This window comes from Triticum aestivum, chromosome 7D, assembly GCF_018294505.1.
Source record: "Triticum aestivum cultivar Chinese Spring chromosome 7D, IWGSC CS RefSeq v2.1, whole genome shotgun sequence".
In the NCBI taxonomy this organism is placed as follows: domain Eukaryota; kingdom Viridiplantae; phylum Streptophyta; class Magnoliopsida; order Poales; family Poaceae; genus Triticum; species Triticum aestivum.
This window is the reverse complement of record NC_057814.1, coordinates 239,372,402-239,395,471: the sequence shown is the minus strand read 5'-3', so window position 1 is coordinate 239,395,471 and position 23,070 is coordinate 239,372,402. Positions and strand designations below refer to the sequence as shown.

The 23,070-nt window shown below is 49.4% G+C and overlaps 1 protein-coding gene across 1 annotated transcript; it reads right to left on the bottom strand.

Moving 5' to 3' along the window:
• Positions 1 to 11,795: 11,795 nt before the first annotated feature.
• On the bottom strand, positions 11,796 to 15,068 carry LOC123171058 (uncharacterized protein YciO). The gene is made up of 9 exons (XM_044588723.1): positions 14,796 to 15,068; positions 14,568 to 14,689; positions 14,040 to 14,093; positions 13,901 to 13,925; positions 13,649 to 13,771; positions 13,411 to 13,574; positions 13,081 to 13,150; positions 12,392 to 12,490; positions 11,796 to 12,087 (listed from the first exon to the last, which is right to left on the bottom strand). The coding sequence occupies exons 1-9, from the start codon at positions 15,066 to 15,068 to the stop codon at positions 12,013 to 12,015; spliced, it is 1,005 nt and encodes a 334-aa protein (XP_044444658.1). The 3' UTR covers positions 11,796 to 12,012.
• Between the last annotated feature and the right edge of the window lie 8,002 nt (positions 15,069 to 23,070).

Below are 23,070 nucleotides of genomic sequence, written 5' to 3'. Positions count from 1 at the left end.
GCAAGCCAGCGAGTGACTCCCGCCTATGCCAGAGAGCTACTCGTTGAAGCGAGGAGGGTCCCCGACGCTGCCGTTGGTTGCGCGACTTTGCCTCGCAATGTCCTCCGGCAACGGCGAAGGGAGGGGGTGGATGGTTGCCGGCGGCGGCAGCTAGGGTTTGCGTGCCCACCCGATTCGCCCGTGCAGGGCAGGGTGTTTTCCCCCTCCGCATCAGCAACTTCAATAGCGGATTCCGGACATGCGGACTTGTCCGCGGACATTTAAAGAACCCCGTTGAATGACAGAAAACATATACAAAAGTTTTGACTTTTAATGGTCCAGTCTGAAGATGTTTTAAACATCCTTCCACGAGTAGCACAAACTCTTACCGGTTAAATTCTGATGCTCACCTGTACACACACATCGGCCAGCTTAGTAGAAAATGAGTGGGATTTACGAATCTGCTTATGCTTTTCGCTTTTTTTCTAGAAAAACTTTCTTTATTCATCTTTAATCATGATTGTACAACGAACACTAGAAATAATAAAAATTACATTTATATCCGTACACCACGAGCGACAACTAGAGATGCAAGAGTCTTTATTAATGGTAATAGAAAAGAATTTTTACATTAGTGCTTGTATTTTTTTGAATTTATTTCAGGACTTTCTACGATGTGCGTTCAGTGGGAGAAGACGTTCCCGTCGACTACGAAGGTATCCGTCTCGACATCTTCAATTTCAAGATGATATGCCAGCTCAGTCTTTTGGAGGTGCTCATAGAGGTAGGGTGTATGTGCATGTGTTCATAGAAATGAGCGTATGTGCACATGTATGAGCAACTATATTTGTACTGTGTTTAAAGAAACATTTACTTTTCCGCAACCAAACCAAGCCATTGTGGTTTTGTCAACATCCGGCTATGATCAGTGCTTCACCGTCAGAGGGGCAACCAGAACTTCTGAAATTGTGCACGCACGCCACCGCTACACAGGTGGATATCAGGTGATACCACCTATTACATGCTTTCATGCTAGAAATTTTAAACAAGGCACATTTAGATGTTAAAAATAATTCTACCCCGCAAAAAAAAATCTTAATTTTTTTATGGATGTTCACAAGGCATATGCTATAACCCCTAAAAATTCAGATCAAAATTGAAAACATACATTGACAAATAAAAAAGACAAATCTGTATGTGAATAGTGTCATTTCTCACACTATTCATGTTTTGTCTTCTTTTGACACTATTCATTTCAGATTTGTCATTTTTTGTTTCTCAATAGGTATTTCAAATTTGGATCTGATCTTTTTAGGGGTTGCAGACATGTCCTGTGAACATTCACTAATTTTTTCAGAATTTTTTGAAACATCTAAATGTGATTTTTGAAAAATTGTATCATGGTAGCATATGAAGGGTGGTATCATCTGATATTTTTCCCGCTACACAAGTACACCCGCGTAAACACATCTCTCAATACACATCTAGAATCGACGTTGATCTGACCATGAAAAGCGAATTCCTGTGCACGCGGTGACACATTTCAACCGATTGTAGGTGTAGCAATAATAACCATAGCCAAAATTAATGAGTATGTGCGAAACAAAATCTGCCGTGGACGCGTGGGAAACGAAATCGATCCCTACATATGATGGTCCAGCTAACTTGCGACGCCGTGCACCACCCTTGCAAGAAATGCAAATCTAAACGTACTACGTGCGAGAGCACGTACGTACGTCGCTAATAAGCTGGTACCACCGGCCAGTGAGTTAAGGCACCGTGGGCATTACATGCGATCCGTCGATTCATTCAACGGCACTACAGTGCCAGGGTAAGTGCCGCTTGCCCAAAAGTTGTCTGGAGGATCCGGCCGGATCAAACAATAAACTTTGCCGCCGGCCGGTTGGCCGGGCAGCCATAGCTTGTCCGTGCACGCATGCAGTGCACCCATATGGAAGTAATACACTTTTATCAAGGGGTACGTATTAGGTCCTGGAACCCAAAGGAGTAATTAAGGATCTTTGCGTACGTGCATGCCTGCATCTGCATACATGGTAACAAGTTAACCCTCCTTGCGCGGGTCCTTGCACTTCGTCTTCCCTAACCGCACCGATGTGATCCACATTCCTTCCCCGTCTCAACCGGTGAGATTGTAGTTTTCTCTGATTTTGTCTGGTCTGCTAACAAGAGGGGAGTGAAAACCCACAAGTTTGGGCCGTAGATAGGGTAGGATTCGGCGTGTGTGCCTGGTGGCTCTCCTTTAGATTGTGAGAGTAGCAACAACTTTAATAAGTTTGCTTGTGCTCTAGTTCTGTGAAGCCATAAAAAAATGAATACAAAAGAGGAAGAATTACACCCGGTCTGAAACCAGGTGGTGTTACTTTTCCGCTTCTACTAAACCTATTTGCTACCGATACCAGTCATTGATGGTCTTCTGGACCATACCAATGACACCAATGGTGGTTTTAACAAGTGGGCGGGTTGTGTCTCGCAACCCCTTGCCCGTTTTGGTCGCCAGGTATAGACCCATGGTGTCGTGGGTGATGTCGGTGGGACAACTAACGGAAACATCACTTCAGCTTTAATTCTCTAACCTTGGCTTCATTATGGCGGCGTGTACTCTTGTGTTGTCGGGAGGTGTGTGTGGTGGAGGGTGGGGAGGGGGGCTAGGACAGGGATCGTCGTTGGTTTTCCTTTTCACCAAGAACAACAGTCCACCAGAAGGTGTATGGATGGGACGTAGTTGTATGTTGGGTGGGTTCGGGCCTCTGATTCATCTTCGCCAAATAGAGATCATGTATTCGCGGTCTAGTGACCGCAGAAGAAGTGTCCAACTGGTAAGCCATAGTGGTTTTGGCCTCACTACTCATGTCGGGCTACTTAATCGACATATAAAGCAAAATCTTGCAATGGTGTCGTGATGGATCTCGTCATGGCGGGCGCTCAACTTCTTCCTCTTTGACGTCAGTTGCGCACGTAGCCAATAGGAGGGCACAATGGTCGGTGGGGTGTAGGGGAGGTAAAGGTATCGCAGCTCGATTCTAGATTGTAGAGGCCCTAGAAGAAGCTATAGAGAAGGCAACGTAATGAGGAAAAAAAGATATTTGTCAGGATGATCCTTTTAAGGATTTAAGAATATGTGAACTACTAGAAGGCGCACAGGCTTCGTTTTCTAATGTTTTTCTAAGTATTGTTAGGGTTCGTGTCCTGCTCAGAGAGACGAGGCGGCGGCGGCTCTGTGTGGATGGAATAAGGTTTTTCCCACCAGCCCCTGTTCTGGCGGTGCTTATTGCATCGCTGGAGGGCGTGTGGAGGTTTGTCTTCGACGGGTCTCATGGGATTCGGTCGGTGTTTGTCTTCGATGAATCCATGTGGACCCGGTCTTCGTTCGTTAGTGGTCGTGTGTCTACAGGTTGGATCCTTCTCATCTACACTTCTCTTCATCGACAACAGTTGTTGTTCTCGTATGCGCTGGTCCTGTAGGGCCTTAGCACGACGACTTTCTGACTGTCTACTGCAAAAAGATTTGCTCGGCTCCGGTGAGGAGGGGCGATGACGATGGCGCGCCTTCGACTCGCTGAAGTGCTTGTAGTCGTCGCTAGGTGGTTTAGGATGTAATTTATATTTTTGGTGCTTTTTGTACTACCTTACCAGTTAATAAATACAGTAGATCGAAAGTTTTTTGAGAAAAAAAAGCTAACACAAAAACCTAGAGTGTTAGAGTTGTGTCGAATATTATTGTACAAGTTAGGTTATAGTTGGACTTCGAGTCGTACGGTGTGTAGACATGATATGGAGTCGTGTCCAAGTAGGACACTTGTATCATAGGCCTCTCATATATAGCGAGAGTAGACACATGATGTAACATATGCCAACATAATAGCACAGGCACGCAGGGGAAGCCAGCGCGTGTGCCGGCGCCCGGGCGGCCGGGGTGCGGTATTGTGACGGTGTCATGGGAAGGAGCGTCCGCAATCATGCCCCGGGGATGTAGCCATATCGGTGAACCTCGTTAACAAATCTCGGTGTCGTGCTCGTGTGATTGCTTGATCCTCGGTAGATCGACGGTGGCCTCGGATTTATTCTAACAAGTGGTATCAGAGCAAGGTTTCGAGGAGGCCGCGGAAGTTGATTTAGAGGAGAACGATGAAGACCGGCGGCTGTGGGGCATGGCGTAGGTGCGGCAGAGATCGGAGATCTTCATGTATAAAGCAATCTAGAGATGAAGCGGATTCACGGATCGATTACAAATAAGTCGCAGTTGTCGTCAAGTTCGAAGCTCGGTTCAATGGCCAGCAGCTGGAGCAACTTGGAGTTGGATTATCGATTGTGAGGCAGTTGATACATGTGACGTGTTTTTTGGCGAACTTCTTCGAGGCCGAATCGATGGACGCGTAGGAGTCAGATATGATCTGTGTGGCGGCGTGTTCAGGCGTGCAGCACCAGGACTCCTCCGCAGCGGCGCGAACAAGGCGGCTTCCCGGGCGCTGGGGTCGTACCAGTCGAGAGGGCGTGAGGCGGTGCACCTGCTAGCGGCCCAAGAGCTGGGCGGCCCACATGCGGCAGGCTTTTCGAAGCGGAGGCCTAGCTCGGGACAGCTCGTGGTCCAGTTGGGATTTACGAAGGCCGGCTGGTGGTGCGCGCGGGCATACGGAGAGGATGGAGCAGCGATCATGCATACACAGGGCGTTAAGCAAGGCATGAAGATGTGCGGGCGGACACGAGGCAGGGTGAAGCATGGTTGCAGTCGGATAATTTCGGCAGCGTCGGACTGGACATTCTGATGGATCGACGGGGATGTCGGTCAAAGCAGAAGACGGCGGTGATTTCAGCGACGATGACACGGGAGCGTGATGCTGATGGTGGCCGGCTTTTGGGGCGTGGAAACACATGGTGCAGGCTTGAGGGCTTGTGCGGCTTCGACAGACTATGGCGCGGGGTTGATTCAAGATGGTGCACACATGAGAGAGCTTGAAGTCAACGGAGCGCGGGGTAGCATAGCGCAGCTACATAGAGTCATGTTGAAGGTGGAGCTGGAGTCAGTCGGATGACTTCACTCTGTGCTGATGGAGGGGCTACGGCGTAAGAATTCGGAGAGTCGAAGCCTATTTCAGCGGGATAGCGAGAGACACGTGGATCGGACTGGGTACCAGTGGTCGGATGAAGACGTGATACTCGGCATCGGTCGGTGATGATCGGCGGTTCTCTGCAGTGGGGGTTGAGGCAGTGTGGGCTAGCTACCCGGGAGACTCGACCAGGATAACAGAGGCTCGACGCGGTGATAGCCGCGAGGCGTGCGGTAAGCACGGGACACGGCGACAAGCCAAGGCACTGGTGGTCAGACATGTGGTCAGACAAATTGTGCAGGGGTGCTGAAGCAGTGTTGATGAGTACTAGATTCGAGTTGGTGACTGGGTCTATCGGTGCCGGTTGATGGACAAGAGTTGACCATGAAGAATCTGAGAAAGTGGCGGGAAGTCTGGAATTGTCAAAACAGCTGTGGTGCTCGGTGCACATGGCAAAGTGCGGATGACAAGACAGAAGGAGGCGGAGTGCTATAGCTGTGGGACATGTCAAAGACTAACCGGGAAAAAAGGATGAGACAACCGCGAATTTGACTCAGGGTGACACAGGGCAACGGTGAAATTCATTCAAGTTTCAGAAAGGTGGTCAAGGAAGAGCGGTGATGTTGAGTTCAGGTAACTCTTATATGTGGCGTCCAATACATGAGTTGTTCACTTTCACGCAGACAGTGGTCGGTGTGTGATGGTGTTGAACGGATTCTCCGAAAGTTGGGAGCACAAAGTAGAGTAATGAGGAACTTAATTTTGCTCGAGTGTTGACTGTGAAAAAGACGAGAAGGGACTACAGTTGCAGGTGGAGTCACGTGGAGTCTGGGAGTAGCAGCGGTGCTCATGGCATATCTCAAGTCCAATGTACATGGAGGTTCGACGCATGGATGAATTCAAGGTGGTGAAGAATATTCGCCAAGGTGGAGTTGGTTAGAGTTGTGTCGAATATTATTGTACAAGTTAGGTTACAGTTGGACTTTAAGTCGTACGGTGTGTAGACAAGATATGGAGTCGTGTCCAAATAGAACACTTGTATCCTAGACCTTTCATATATAGCGAGGGTAGACGCACGATGTAACCTATGTTAACTAGCACAAGCACGCAGGGGAAGCCGACGCGTGTGCCGGCGCCCGGGCGGCCGGGGTGCGGTATTGTGACGGTGTCATGAGGAGGAGTGCCCGTAGTCATGCCCCGAAGATGTAGCCATATCGGTGAACTTCGTTAACAAATCTCGGTGTCGTGTTCGTGTGATTGCTTGATCCTCGGTAGATGACGGTGGCTTTGGATTTATTCTAACTGACAAGCAAGAACAAATCTATCACGGGGTCGAATCACGCTACATCATCCAAACCGCGTTGTTACAGATCTTGGTACTTGCTGACACCAACAACTCGAACAAAGCTCGATTATCATAGACAGACGTGTCCTTTGTTGGCAATCTTGTTGGCGCGTGCGATGGTGACACAACAGCAAAAGCTGATGAAAACAAACCTTCTTGACCAAAGATGAAAGATCCCGGCGATATATGTGGCCACTGATCGGCCGCCGTCGCCGTCCTTCTCTCCGGACCCCGGCCGCTTGCGTGCCCGCCTCCGCATTGCTGGCGGCAACAGTGCCGCGCCCTGGAAAAGCAACGCCACCACATACCTAGCTCCAGACCGACCAGGGAGGGTGAGTTGTGTGTATGTGTCACTGCACTGTAGGTAATTTATAAGCTGCCAATCGATGCGGCAGTAAGCACTTGTCGTCCCGTCGACCTCTCGTTTTAGGAACGAAAAAGGCTAAGCTACTAAGCTAGACAGCAGGTGCAGGTAGATCGAGTTGATCTTGAGATTAATTTGCTGGCCGCGCTATCTGTTGTTTGCTTGCGACGTTGTCAGCGAAAATTACCAACGGTGACCGAGCACCTTTGTGCCCTTAAAAAAAAACATTTTCTACAACGCAAAAAAGCTGATTTTTTTGAAAAACTTTCAATTTATCCATCTTCAATCATGGCAGAAATTACAGAAATTACATCCAGATTCATAGACCATCTAGCGACGACTACAAGCACTGTAGTGAGCCGAGACGTGTCGCCGTCATCACCCCTCCCTTGCCGGAGCCGGGCAAAACTTATTATAGTAGACAGTCGGGAAGTCTTCATGCTAAGACCCCATAAAATCAGTGCACCAGGACAGCAACCGCCGCCGATGAAGAGTAGCGTAGATCGAAAAGATTAAACTTGAAGACACACAAATATAGACAAAGGATGACCGGATCCGAGTAGATCCACCAAAAATATATCCATCGGAGAAACACCTCGACACGCCCGCCCATGATGCTAGGCACACCACTCAGACAAGGGCTTAGGCGAGGAGAACCTTATTCCATCTTTAAAGAGTTACCTCTTTCTAAGCAGGACACGAACCCTAACAAAACTTAAAAAGACATTAAAAAAAGAGCCCTCCCGTCGGCAAGGTCCGAGATCCACCACGCCCTCATGACCTTAAGACCACCGAAGACGAGGCGGGCGGGCGGCAGCGCCGACGAAAGGCAGAGGAACCCAAATCTTTTTTGGAAGAGGAGGTGGCGGCTGCGTGAGGTGTTTAGATAGTACACTTCGTTCAATAAAATTGAATTTTTTTTAAACACAAACATGTATACCTTATGTGCAAAATTTCATAAAATTTTACTCTTACACATAGCCTAAAAAAGACAAATATGTATTTTTCAAATGGGCAGCCTTTTGTTTGTTTTTGGGCCAGATTTTCTTTTTACAGCTTACGGATTACATTATTTCAGAACAAAATTTTATGGATCCATAGTGAACATGTACAAGTTTTATGGTTCAAAAAAACACATACAAGTTTTCACGGAATTTCTTTCGTTTTTATTTTACTTTTAAACATGGTTTTTGATTATTATTTTTAAAAAAGAGCGCCATAACTTTGTATTCTGTTGTGAGATCCTACTCGCGGACCGAATCAGCCTATCACGCACACACTCTTCACAGTATGCGAAATACACCAATCGCTCAAATAAGCACTTATTGACACTAAAACTGACAGATAGGTCCTATTGTAAGTGATGATGTGGCAACCAAAACTAAGGCCGGTCATAGCGGGAGTAGCATAGATGCCACATAAGCAAAAATGTTGATGTGACAAATAGTTAATAAAGAGTGAGGCAAATAGAGTAACATAATATGTTGCTATCACATAACGCTTCCCAATGCGAAATGAATCTATAAGACAATAAATGAAGATATGTATGTTACTACACCTATGACACTTCCCATTATAGCTAGCCTAAGGGTAGTAACCCCACTATGTCAGCCTAAGGATAGTAACATAGAGTAGACTACTCTAAGTTACTCCCACTATGACTAGCCTAAGTGCGTTCGACTACTGAAGTTTGGTAGATCGTCAAAATAAACGTGGGCCCTGCATGCTAGTGTGATCTCTCTCCTCCAATTCCAAATAATTGAGACATTTTTTTAGGATGGATGGAGTACATCTTAGTGCTCCTCATCCGGATCCACTTCATTGTGCACATCCGTCGTCGCCGCCCCGATCTGGAAGGATCCCGCGCCGGACGGCAGGTCACCACCGGCGAGCCAAGCCTCCGCCGCGACGCCGGTCTTTCTCCTCTGTCCTGCCTTCTAGCTCGCCGCCTGGCCTAAGACGTCTCATGTGTGTCAGTCTCATGTGTGTCGCCGTGGGTCTTCTCCGAGCCGCCCGAGAGCATTGCCTCGTCGCCGGTCGTAGCCCGCGTAGCCACCGCTGACGAGTGACTGCCAGACCATATCCCCGAGCTCCGCCTCCTCGCGATGATCTTCCTCGCCAACGGGTTCGGGCAAGGACGTCCCAAGACGACCGAATCGAGCCTTTCTCTATCGCTTGCACCAGAAGCTCCTCGTTGTCGATTCGCCGCCTCCAAGCCTGCCCCGAGCCCGCTGAACTCCCCCGCCTCATCAAAATGAGCTCCTCTCGATTTGCCCCACCTCCTCTATTCTATTTCGCGATGTAGCGTCATCCCTCGCGAGCTTCGAGCACGGGCGTTGCCGTGGCCGACTAACTCAAGCAGTTCAAGCACATGGTGTGTTAGGAATAAGCCACGCCACGGTGGTGACCAACATGTGTGTGCGTATAGGTCGAGTACAGACGCCGGTGCGTGGCCGCGTCCATAGCCGTGGTCAGTTAGCCGGGTTGTGTGTGTTGCAGAGCGAGGTGTGGAGGCCCAGGTCTCGCGTGAGCAGCGGCTCACATTCACTGGAGACCGAGTCACTCGCGTGCATGGTTTGCTAGTTCCGTTGTGATCTGGTTAGTCCAGATAAGGTAGAGTCAAGGTTAGTTAGTGCATGCGTGTGCATGGGTTAGCTGGTTAGTGGCCGGCGTGTGTGCGTGCGTGGAGTTAGTGGCCGGTGTGGTGGCCGGATGGTGTGTGCACCTGGGTATAAAAGGCCCTCCGTTGTACTGCTCGTATGTGGGTGTGGGTTCGAGTTCGTGCTCGAGGAAGAAGCCGTTCGTGCGGCAGGCGTATGTGCGCCGGAAAAACACCATGTCTCCTCTTTCTTTTACCTTCGTTCGTGCGAGAGAGAGAGAGAGAGCGCGCGCGAGAGGGAGCTGGGCACCGGCGCAAAGAGCAAGCTAGGGCTCGGCGCCAACATTTGGTATCATGAGCTGGTTCATCTTGGGTGTCGTCCCCTTGGCGGAGGCGTGCCGGCGGTGGTGGCGTTCGCCGGCGGCTGCGCGGTGAAGCTCCGGGCCGTGTGTCGGTCTATGGAGGTGCGCGGCGCGGCGAGGAGGCCGCGGTGGCTGCGGCGGCACGGTGAGGAGGCCGCGGAGGACCTGCGTGATGGCAGCTTCAACGACACATAGCGGCATGGAGGCATGGAGGTGCTGCGCTGCGGTTGAGGCCGCAGCGGTGCAGGGCAATAAGCCGTGGCGGCGAGCCGGGAGCGACCGGTGCGTGTTATGGGTGCGCACTGGACGCGTCGGGCGCGTCGGGACCGCGAGCGCGCGTACGAGCGTGCGGTTGACGTTGGGAGGAGGCGTATGTCGCCGTTGTGCTCGAGTCTGTGCTCGAGTTCGGCTACATCCTTCCGGCGTTTGTCGCTGGCGGCTGCCATGGCGGACGCGGAGGCGGAGCGCGGTGAGCGTCTGGTGCGGTTGGGCTCGTCGGGTGCGCGCGGGACGTGCGGGGCGCAGAGGGACGCCAGACGTGTGTCGCCGGCGGAGAAGGAGCTCGGCGTATGTCGCCGGGGTCGTGACGGAGCACGGTGCGACCAGCGTCAGTGCGCCAGGTTGGGTCTGTGGCGGTGCGACCGTCGTCGATGCGCCGGGTCGGGTCCGCGGGCTGTGTCACGGCCGTGACGACAATAATAAGAGGAGCTGCAACAACTCCAGCGACGGCGAGGTCGTGGCTTAGGGGAGAATGTTAGAAATAAGCCACGCCACGGTGGTGACCAACATGTGTGTGCGTGTAGGTCGAGTACAGACGCCGGTGCGTGGCCGCGTCCATAGCCTTGGTCAGTTAGCCGGGTTGTGTGTGCTGCAGAGCGAGGTGTGGAGGCCCAGGTCTCGCGTGAGCAGCGGCTCACATTCACTGGAGACCGAGTCACTCGCGTGCATGGTTTGCTAGTTCCGTTGTGATCTGGTTAGTCCAGATAAGGTAGAGTCAAGGTTAGTTAGTGCATGCGTGTGCATGGGTTAGCTGGTTAGTGGCCGGCGTGTGTGCGTGCGTGGAGTTAGTGGCCGGTGTGGTGGCCGGATGGTGTGTGCACCTGGGTATAAAAGGCCCTCCGTTGTACTGCTCGTATGTGGGTGTGGGTTCGAGTTCGTGCTCGAGGAAGAAGCCGTTCGTGCGGCAGGCGTATATGCGCCGGAAAAACACCACCGTGTCCTGTGTCTCCTCTTTCTTTTACCTTCGTTCGTGCGAGAGAGAGAGCGAGAGGGAGCTGGGCACCGGCGCAAAGAGCAAGCTAGGGCTCGACGCCAACATGGTGAACCTCCGCCGTGGTCGAGGTTGTCCGGCGAGCTAATGTGGCTATAAATAGCTTATAGGCCCAATTGCTTCGGTTACCTCAGACAGACAATGACAGGTGGGTCCTCATGGTTAAAGAACTGGCTATTATTTCTGTTAATAGAAGGGGTTAACCACAATGTGTCCCGCACATGGCGCTTGTGGAGAAAATTCAGGGGGAGACGGGGTTAACCAGTAGCGTCGTCTCCCGTCTCTCCTCCGCCACGCGGACTTGCCATCGGTACCCACAGGTCCGGTTTTCACTTAAACTGTTCTAGTGGAGCAACCAATGTTTTTAGCAAACCGTCAATATAATGGTGGGTTTTGAAAAAAAAAACGAAATGTGATAGTTTTTCATTTAGGTCCATAAATGTGGTGTTTTTTTTTTTGCAATTTACTCTAAATTCAAACGCAAATATGTATGGAATCTTACTCATGTGTTCTTGCTCATCAACCATCTCTTCATCTGGTCTTTGTTCATCCGCGTCCATGTGTCTACATGTTGGATCCTTTTGAGTTACGTTTCTCTTTGTTGGCGACGGTTGTTGTTTTGATGTGTTGCTTTTTTGGTGCCTTAGCATGACGACTAGCCAACTGTCTAATACAACAAAGTCTGTTCGGCTCCAGTAAGGAATGAGCGATGATGGCGTCACGTCTTCGGCTCACACCCATGCTCGTACTGTCATGATGTTTGATTAATAGATCGGAAGTTTTTGTTGCAAAAGAAAAAGACTTTGTCCATGAGGGGTACATACAATTGAGATCTCTATACAACATGGGGTAGTGTTCAAAATCAGTTGTCCTCAAACCATGGGAAAACAGTGACTAGTGCAACGCATTTAACGAGAAGTCTTGAACTGATATACAAAGTGGACATTAACTACTTTTCAGCGGTTCAAAGAAACCGGCATGAACACTCCTAGTTACAACTCATAACGTAGGTTAGCAGGGCAACGTTTCAAGCTGCTTTACGAGAATAGGTTGACTGTGCCTCTTGGTCTGTGCCTGTTACCATCCAATCAAGCTTCGCACCCTAAAGCAAGAGAAATATCAAGTGCATAGTTAAATCGTAGTAGAATCTTCATAGGCCGGACGATCATGCATGACATCAAAGATGTAACAGGAGGACTCAAGTATGAGACGTAGAGGCCTCGTATAAATGACTGAGATACAGCTCAGCACATTTTGGTGCATCCAAGTGCTAGCCAAGCATCAATAAAATGCAGGATTTCATGGTTTTCGAGGACTACACTGACACACCGGAATATATTCATAGACAGGAGGTTAAGCTTTGAATCGTGGGTCATGGTTGTTCATTAGAATATGCAGTTGCATACCTTTCCCTGGCGAATAATGGTAGGATAACTTCCAGTCATGTCAACGACAGTAGATGGATCAGCAATTCTAGCACCACCATCAACGATGAAATCGAGTCCCTGAAATTTGAAACATTTGAGCATTTCATGTTCTTGAAGCCATCTATTTCACACATACTCTTGTGTTACGAGTGACTAGTAACACGGCTACACGTAAAAGCAGCTAACCGATGTTAACTACTCTCTCCGTCCCAAAATGAGTGACTCAACTTTGTACTAACTTTAGTACAAAGTCGAGTCACTTATTTTGGGATGGAGGGAGTATTCTGTAATTGTGTAACTAACCACTTGATGGCAGCCATCACAGTATTGCATGCATTTCGAGGCCCTAGCATACATATCAGAAGAAAAACTAGCTTAATATGCCCTATGTCAAAAACTGAAAGAGTCGACAATTTTGTTTAATTATGCCTTTTTGCTTCACCCCTAGGCCTGAGCAGGTACTATTCACCACTCACTGTACAATCATTTGATTGTAAATTATAATGCATCATAGAGATGGTAACTCAAAATATGACCTGAAAAGTAGCTGGCACTCTAGAGAAGAAAACAGACCAGTGCAAAATTTTGCAATGCTTATACAAAAAAAAAATCTTTGTGAAGTCACTGTAGGCAGATTTCTGGTGCACCAGTAAAAAGAAGGAACATACCAGTGGCTCATAAATATCGGCAATGGTTACTGGGTCAAGTATCCATTCATCCTCTGCCAGATATTTGACACTGTAAATAGAGGGGAAAAGAGGAGAATAACTACAAGTCCTGGCAACAAGATGAATAGTACTTGGAAGGTTTTTCAAATGAGCTCAAGTAAAATATCTACTTCGTGTAGGAAGACCAAAACAGAGAGGCATGTAGCTTATATAACTCAATATTCTTACTGCTCGTACATGCCAGCACAACACAGAGTACAATGATTAAAAGACACATCAGAAGCAAGAAATAAATAGAGAAAATTGAAGGTATATGAGCCTACAACCAACCTTGTGCAGATCAACGGTTCTTCCAGATTTTGCAGTATTGCTTGACATATGGGATCATCTGGCATTCGAACACCAACCTGCCTCCTTTTTGCGTATCTAGTAGATGACCCATGCTTGATGCATTGCTTGGGCAATTCCTTAGTCGCAGGTAGAATAAAGGTGTACTGCACATTATTAAATAGACGTTATTTGTGAAGTACAAGATGGTGGTCGATCTTGAAGAGGCAGATATCCTTACAGGTCCTGGTAATATACGCTTGACAGCACGGAAAATGTTAGCTTGCCCTTGGTTGGTACCTAGAGGAAATCCTGTTGTGTAGGTATCAATATCTCGCAACGAGCGGCACAAGATGCTGAGAGGCTGCATTATTCAAAATTGGTATAAGAATAGAGTGCATTTGCAAAAATGAAAGTGTAGTTGGTAGTTGTGCCTTGCTCCAGAGTAAGCTTCATAAGAAAGGAGGACTTATTGCTCTCTTGCACATCTTGCCTTTGAATTTACAATGCCTTTAATTCTGTATGAGAAAAAAAACAGATAGTGCCAATTAGATCGGTGTTGGTTTACTTCATGTCTAAGACAGCAAATAAATAAGAATTATTATACTGACCAACCAGATGAATGATTGTACCTGCGGAGGCGCTCAATAGAGTCATTGTTACTCAGATCACAAACAATGGAGTAGCTGTAAAAAATGGAACTTGTTATTATTTGTATTTTTTAACTGTGTTATTATTTGTGTTCAGCACAGCGCATTGTCCAAATAAAAATCAGAAAGCTTGAGGACTTGCTTAGATCTCTGAGAACATGGGCAGACACATAGGCATTGAGATGGACATACAAACAAACTGCTGCTCATCAGTAATGCAAAGTCAGCTTCAGCAAAAAACTAAGAAGCTACCTATGCAATCAAAACATTTTGTAGATGATATGAGCACAAATACTCAGATGGCTTTTACACGAGTTATCACCCAACCGTGCTTCAATTTACACGGTATTCTGCACGCACGAGCATCAACTGCAACGCGAAATGCAGTGCGCACGGTGCATTTCCTTGCTCCCTAACGAATGGCAAGCCCGGCCGGTCCCGGGATAAGCTGTCAGGTTGTTCCAGAGACGAGCACAAGGTCAAGTGAAGGGAAAGCATTGAATAGCATACACGGTGTCGGTTGGGATGACGCCGACGGCGCCGCTGTTGATGAGGTCGACGACGGGGTCCAGCTTCCAGAAGTCCTCGCCGGAGGGTTCCACCTGCACCCGCAGCATCCCGCCATCCCCTCTCTTTGCGCGCGCGGGCCAACCCAGTCGCCGGAAAAGGAGCCGTTACTTTATCTCCAGGAATCCAGAAGTAGAAAACGTGCGAGAGCATTGGGGGATGGGGGCGTACCGTGAACTGGCGCTGGGAGTCGTACTTGAGGCGCTTGGGGTTGCGCTTGTGGAGGGCGACGATGGCGACGGAGATGCGCGGCGTAGGGGTCGGCAGGGAGGGGAGGCGGAGTGGGGAGGGGGAGACGGCGCGGCGAAAGGAGAGGCGCGAGAAGAGGTCGGTGGTGGGGTTGGCGGTGGTCGCCATTGCAAGGGCGGCGAGCTCTTGGCGCCAGGATCGGGTCCCTGGCCGTCGACTGTTTATTCCCCACGTTATCCCGATTTCATTTTCCATTTTCTACTCCAATATAATTAGTTTTTTTTCCCAACAGTTTGTTATATCACACGACCAAGCTTTTGACAACCACGTCTATGTTAATCAAGCATCAATGAAAATTGAAATTAAGTAAAAATCTAAAAACTGAAATTGAATTCACGATTGTACTTAGTGCACCCCCGCCTCTCCTCTGCTCCTCTCCGCTCCTCCGGACCCGTAAGATGGGCAAGTCCGGTAGGCGGATCCTCTCGGACGCCCAGATCTTCGCCGTCGACGCCGACGCTCGTCGGGCCCGTCAGCGTCCACCACACCGTCGACACCCATGATCAAGGACTTACGGAGGCCGTGCGGATCGATGAAGAGTACACACGACAGATTGAGTTGATGCTCGAGCGCTCGCTCTGCGACAGCGATCCACCGCGCGATAGCCACGTCAATGATGAGTGACCCTTCCCACCGCACCATCACTTCAAGGAGGAGCTAGCATCCTCGTCGCGCCATCGCGTCAAAATGGAGTCAACATCTCCACCACGGTGGCACGTGATACGTCTCCATTGTATCTACTTTTCAAACACGTTTTGCACTCTAATTTGAATGAAACTAACCTGGACCGACGTTGTTTTCAGCAGAATTACCATGGTGTTTTTTGTGCAGAAATAAAAGTTATCAGAATTGGACGAAACTTTTAGGACATTTTTTATGGAATATATAGAAAATGCTGGAGCCAAGACCCACTGGAGGTGGGCCACCTGCTTCCCACAAGGCACCAAGGTGCGCCCTGGTGGTTTGTGGAGCCCACGAGGCTACGCTGACCCTAATCTCAGCACTATAAATTCAGAATTCTCAAAAAAAGAAAAAGTTCCATCGCGTTTTACGATACGGAGGAGCCTCCACCTCCTGTTCTTCATCGGGAGGCCAGATCTGGAGTCCGTTCAGGGCTCTGGTGTAACATCCCAAATTTTCAAATCCTCGATAAATCCTAAGCAACTCAAGGACCCTCGGAGAGAGTTGGAGATTTTCTTAAATTTTCATATTTGATTTTCAAACGAGGATTGTGGTTTTAATTTTTTTCTCTCCGGAAAAATATTTCATTTTAAAAAAATAAACGAGAGGAGAAAATATGACTTCTCCAAAACAATTGAAATACTGGAGGAAAAATGTTAAAACCATTATTGGAAATTTAATTGGATTTTATTTGCAATTTTTATTGCATTAAAAATATTGCATATTTTCAAAATATTTATTTTGATTTAAAAAAATGTTCACCCTATTCTAGATTTTCTAACTAGACGGGGAAAATTTATTTCATATTTTTCTGATTTTTATTATTTTTCTACGCAATATTTTCCGCGGAACTTAAAAAAAAAAACTGCGCCCGCGCGCCGACTGGGCCAAAGGACCAGCCGACGGCCCAGCCCCGCCGCCCGTCGTCTCCGTCCCGGAGACGGGATCGCCGCCGAGTCCCGGCCGGCTACGCCGCCGCCCGGTGCCCCCTTCCCCAAGCTCGCACCCCCTCCCCTTTATATACTGTCGAGGAATTAACACGTCAGATGTCCTAGGTGTAAGGACTTAGTCGTGAGGCCAGCGCATCTATGTAGTAGCTTGAGAGGGGTTGATTGGAATGAGAGACGTAGGGCAGATCAACGCACAAGACAAGGGTTTAGACAGCTTCGGGCCCCGGGGAACATCATCCGGTAATAGCCCTACATGCTGTTTGTGGCTAGGTCTCATTATGGTCATGAGAGAGTCGCCGATAAGCCGGCTCTTTGTGTCTAACCCTAGAGATTGTTTCTTGTTGCTCTTCCCTCTTTGGGGTGCCCTGCCCCTCCTTATATAAGTTAGAGGGGCGGGTTACATGTGGAGTCCTAGTAGGACTAGGACTAGTCTATCTTCTCTTACAAGTTAATCACAAGTCCGGGTCTTGCTTCCTCGTAAAGGAAATATTCGTCATCCCTTTCCTTTTAATCCGGCCCATCATAACGTGAGCCGGCCTTCTGGGCTTTAGGCCTTGTTGTCCATCTGACCCGCCCGCCGAGTTACTAATGAGTCACCAAGATCGGCCAGGTTATCTGTGAATCGCCAAGCTCCGGGCGGGTTACTAGTGAGCCGCCAATTCCGGCCGGGTCATACCGCGGGGTATATCCCCGACATTAGCCCCCAGTTTAATTTGGATTTATCCATGTTAAACTAATCTGCAATATAAACACAAGAACAAATTTGACAGGTTGTGTTCCGGGTTAAATATTCTTTGTAAGCCGGCACTTGATCATCCTTAAGTCCTTGTCATCTTCTTTCTTGATATGTATCCATAATCTCATAGAAAATCTCTTTAGCATATATGTTCAAATTTTGCCAATGCAAAAAATCCAGATACTTCCTTTGAAAATCCGGGTCAACAGGCCAGCTTCAGAGTCAATTTGCTGACATTGGTCTCTTGTTGAGAAATATTGTAAGAGATAATCCACTTGAGTCGGCTTTCAATGCTCTGACTTGACAAAAATATTGATCTTCAAAATATTCAACTTATATTCAGCCGGCTTACAGATATAAAACTTGCCGGTTTATGAGTACCAAAATTGCCGGGTTATAAATAGATGATGCCAAGTCATAATTGTCACCGACGCCGGTTTATGATTTTTGCAGACACCAGGTCAATCTGATTTACTCAAAACTGAGAATTTGAAGATATTTCTCCCTTATATCCATATTACCTGTAGCCCCCAAGGGCCGGTTTAATCAGCATGAATAAGCCGGGACTTATCACCATGGCTTTAAATAAAATCCAGTTGTGTAGCCCCCAAGGGCCGGCTCATTACGATGTGATGATTCGGGTCTTCAATGAAGTGAGCAAAAGATGACTTTGCATTAGCCCCCAAGTGCCATGGTGCATGCTGGCAGTGACATGGGACTTGCATATTTTATGTAATCTCAACTTGAATAATGTAGCCCCCAAGTGCCGGGTTGTAAGCCTACAGCGACTCGGGACTATTCCTTTCATTGTAGAATAAATCATATCCATTGATAAAATAATAGCCATTGCGCCAAAGCGACTTTGAAAACCTCAATCATAATATTAGTTACTGATAACCATAATAAAAACCCAGCCATGCTGGCTTTTAAACATTTGAATAACTCGGTTTGAAACCTCAATCATTCAATATCATAGTGAAAATCGAGCCAAGTTTGACTATTTAAAGATTCAAATACCTTATCTGTTGACAAATAAATCCGGAGTTTAAATACCCGGCGACTCTTGGCCGATGGTGATTTATTACGCCTCCATTGTAAGCCGGAGTTTAAATACCCGGCGGTTTATAGCCTTTGAGAAAACCAAGAATTAACAACCCTTTTGAGACACCAATTTCAATCTTTGATGATGGGCTTGAACTTAATCATTTATGTAAGTCATAGCCCTGTAAATCCTGCACAGAGTTTAAACAACATATGCCCTGGCGACTTGACGTTAAAAACCAGGGTGGGTAATCACCCAAATGTAGTCTTATCCTGCACACAAGTAGATCACAAGATCCCTTGGCGGTTTACCGCAGGGCGGGTCATAATATCTCACATATAACCACTGTGATATTGATTTTGTACTGCCGGTTTACATGACCTGTGCAGTAAGGGTGATAACCCAATCCTTTAGAAGCCAATGCTTCCACATAGATTATGATTGTCATAAGGTGGCAATTTACCATTGAAAATCAAGCCGGGTTAAATAACAACACTTTAGATATGAAAAAGAGCTTCAAATAAAATCCAAAAATTGTTTGCAAAAAGAGACTTCAAAATTTTTGAGGCTTCTGATTCGAATACGATCAGAAAACCGTCCCAAAGGGGTTAAGCTAAGATTCGAATACGATCATATAGCCCCCAGTGGCTTTGGCGTTGCCGATCAAGAGGGTACCGACAGCTATGTTCTCTTTGGTTCGAATACGACCTATGTTTGAACAGGAAGCCCCCAAATGACCTTGAGAGTTGTTTAACGACGCTGATTCGAATACGATCCACGTCGGTTCCCAAAGGGGGTTGAGCTATGGTTCAAATATGACCAAGAAACTCCCCAATGAGCTCGGCAGTGTGCCGATCAAAAGGGTATCGACAGCTATGTTCTCTTTGGTTCGAATACGACCTATGTTTGAACAGGAAGCCCCCTACTGATCATGAGAATATTTAACGACTCTGATTCGAATACGATCAGGGTCACACCAAAAGGGTTAAGCTAAATTCAAATACGATCAGCTCCCAATGGTTATTAAAGCAGGGTACCTATATTTGAGTTGTGCTTTGTAACAGACTCTCTTTGGTCCCTTTAATTTTTCCTGAGAACTCGAACTTTGCGAGAGATAACCTTTTTTTGAACCGGAAATTTGTAAACCGGATATTAAGAGCTTCAAAGCTTTATAAGATATAAATTTACCTTGAGCCGGACGTTTGAACCGGATTTGAGAGCTTCAAAACTTTGCGGGAGAAAGATATCTCTTGAACCGGATTTTAAACGGAATCTTTATTTGAACCGGCAATTTTCTGACAGCTTTTAAAGTTTCATCAATATGGTAGCAGCCTCCGAAACCGGGTTATCATTCCCTCCAACGACCCGAGGTTCCCGAGTCATGTCACTGTAGCCCCCGAGTCTCAAGATGACTCGAGGAGTTGGCTTGAGATTCTCCATATTTACCCGTGATATAAACCGGCATAACTTGTATATCATTGGCGTTGATAACACGATGTGAACCCACAAAAGGTTGAAGCGACTGCGGCGGGTTATAAATGATCCCATATGAGCCGTGTCAACAACTCGGCCAATGGCTCCTTCCAACTGGTTGTTCGAAGTTAACCAAACTGTAGTGGCGGCGACTCGTACGCCTGCTCATTGAACCATCCAGTTTGTTGGAAGAAAACCGGGCTTCCCAAGTAGTGACTTGCTCATAATCAATAAACAACTCATCCAGATAAGTGCGGCCTGGTATGTTGATGTAGATCAGGCCACGAGAGACGGACGGTAAGGACGACCGTAACATCAGAGGCGGCACAGACAGATGAGTCGGCCGTGGCATTGTAAACCGGTGCGGACGGGTGAGTTGTCCTCCTTGTTGTAAGCCGGCGTGGTCGCGAGAGACGGCCACGGCGTGGTAAACCGGCACGGTCGTGAGAGACGGCCACGGCGTTGTAAGCCGGTGCGAGGGTCCGTTGAATAACGAAGACCACCTGTGCCAAAAGATGTTGGCGTGCCTCCATCTCTGATGTGTTTAGGTCGAAAATAATCCGCCCTGAAGTTGATGATCACTGGGTGAAACTGGAATCTTTCACGGGTGAATCGGCCGCGGGAGCAGACAGACGAACCGGCCGCGGCGTTGTAAGCCGGTTGCGGACGGGTGAATCAATCGCAGGTACGGTCCCGGCGAGTTGGTGTAGATCGAGCTGCACGAGCGGCGGCTTGCGCACACCCGTTCAACAGCAAGCAGGAGCAGACGCCAGTGCACGATGATACTAACGCAAACTCCACGGGCATATAGCATAGCACCACCTTTATAATGCATCACTGATTTGTCTCTCGAATGACTGATGACCTGTAGATAATTTTCCAACACAGTTGCTGACCACTTTGACCCCTTTTTTTTCAAATAATCTCTCTCAGTGTCCACTACAGTGAATGTAATTGGGACACATCACCTTATTTGTCAACTGAAGAAACAGTCAATAATTTCCTTTGTTTATTCCGTTTTGCAGATACTGCATCCAGGAAAAGGAATGGTCTGGCTCGGGCGAGTCAACACGCAGCTGTGGGGGCGCTCACGGGCAGGGCCACGGCGGAGGCGGTAGGAGCAGCGGGGCTCTCCGGCGGCTCACCGGGGCTGGTCGAGGCTTGAAGCCTGCTCGGGCGGGGGCGCTCGGCGGCTCCGGACGTGGCCAACCCAACGCGCAGGCGGAGGCCGGCCCATCGCGTGGTGGTGGAGGCGAGGCTCAGCCGCGGGCGCGTGGCTGTGCAGCCGTGGAAGTGGAGCATCAGAGGCTGCTGCAGGAAGGAGCAGGCATGGCGACCCGGCGACCGGCGCGACAGCGGCGGAAACCATCCGAGGCCCAAACGGAGACAGGGCGGCTCAAGCCGGGTGCAGCAGCAGAGAGGCCCTTGCGAGGCGAGCCCGCGTCCATCCCCATCTTCCGGGTCACGGTTGGCGAGTCACGGTAGATGCGCCCTACGGCTCCCTGACGGCGGCTCACTGTCGGCATGTTACGGCAGCAGATCACCCGGAGGCGAAAATACAGAGGTGACGATGGTGACTTGACAACACAGGGGCGAACTCCGGCGGCGGCGACTCAGTGCGCGTCACAGCAGCGGCAGAGTCCTCAAGTCTGGGTCGATGGAGGCGATTCGCAAGCAGAAGTGGCGACTCGCGGGGGCGCCGTAGTAGCTGCGGACGCGACGACGATGACCCGGTGTCTTGAGAAGGAGTCACGGGTCGACCGCCGGCGGGGCACAGCGACACGCGAGCTGGAGGTGGAAGCACCGGCGACTTGGCAAAGCGGTCCATGGCGACGGTTTTGCCGACGTTAGGGCCTGCCTGCGGCAGCTCGAGGTGTGGGGAGGCCCAGGCGATGGTTGAGACCACGCGGCGGCGACTTGGCGGCGATTCGGCGAGGCGCTCGGCGGTGACCTAGCGGCGTTTTGGCGAGTCCGCTCCATGGTGACCCGGCGGCGATTTGCAGGCGGGGAGGTTGATGAGGATGCGACGGCGGCGACCGGTCGTGACCCAGCGGTGCAGAATCACGCGAGGCGGCGCAGGAGATGAAGACGACAGCGACTAGCAGCAGTGTGTGGGGGCAAAGTGACCCGGAGCCGAGGGGGTTTGAAGGAATAGCAGCAGCAGAGGCGCTTCGAAGCTGCAGCGATGACCCAGAAACAGAGGCCAAGCGGTGGTCGAACCGGCCGTCGATCCACGGCAGCAGCCCGGAGGCAGGGCCAGGGTAGCTCGGCGAAGCAGCAAAAAACGGCAAGGCGCCGTTTGACGAAGGGCCCCCAGTAGCAGCTCAAACCAATAGGGGCACGACGCGGCGGCTCAGGGCCACGGGTGCGAGCTCGCGTGAGGGCGGCTCAAGGCGGGACGGCAGTGGATGGGCCCTCGGACAGCGGCGGCTCGGTGCCGGGGGGCGAGCTTAACGGCTGACGGGGTGGCTCAATGGCGCCGCAACCCGGTGGCGAACCAAAGCCAGGGGCCGGAACCGGCCGGAGCGGCGGTGGTTACTTTGGCGACTTGGTGATGCATGGGCGGCTCGGCCCGGGAACAATAGCTTGGTGATGCCGGGGCGGCAGGTCGGCAATGGTTCAGACACGACTAGGGAGGAACGAGACCGAGGCGACGGCGGCCGGGGCGGCTCACAGACCGAAACGGCGTCTCAGTAGAGATGCATTGGAGACCGACGCGGAGTCCGGACCAGCCACGGGTCGTGGTCAAACTTTGGAAATTTTTGCCTTTGCTCCTTGGCGTTACCTTACTAACCTTCTCTTCCCTTCTCTGATTTAGTTTTGTTGCTGTGGGGTCACCGCGTGATTGTGTTGGGACACGGGCACAGAACATGCTTGATGGAAAATCCAGTCCAACACGTGGCTGTTCCAAGAATTTTAATCTCACTTTGGATCGGATCACCTGTCCGTTTTCGTCGACTCGGCGGCTTCGCCGGCGGCGTATCTGATCTGCAACCCAATTGGCTTTGACCTCTGTTGATTTTCCAGCACAACTGATGTCAGCCGGCGAAAAAGTTCTAATTTTGATCTAGCAAACTCATAATTGATGTAGATCCTTCCAAAACCGGATTTCCTTCATCCGAACAACTGCGAACTTCTCAAATCCTGGAAAATCCCTTCAAGAACTCGACACCACCATATGCGGGCCCCACGGTGGGCGCCAACTGTCGAGGAATTAACACGTCAGATGTCCTAGGTGTAAGGACTTAGTCGTGAGGCCAGCGCATCTATGTAGTAGCTTGAGAGGGGTTGATTGGAATGAGAGACGTAGGGCAG

Excerpts from the sequence above, each read along its gene's own strand:
- LOC123171058 (XM_044588723.1), bottom strand. The coding sequence starts at position 15,068 with ATGGAAAATGAAATCGGGATAACGTGGGGAATAAACAGTCGACGGCCA. Across the intron at positions 14,094-14,567 it reads GTCATCCCAACCGACACCGT|CTACTCCATTGTTTGTGATC; the intron begins GTATGCTATTCA and ends CATTTTTTACAG. Across the intron at positions 13,575-13,648 it reads AGCGTATATTACCAGGACCT|TACACCTTTATTCTACCTGC; the intron begins GTAAGGATATCT and ends AATAATGTGCAG.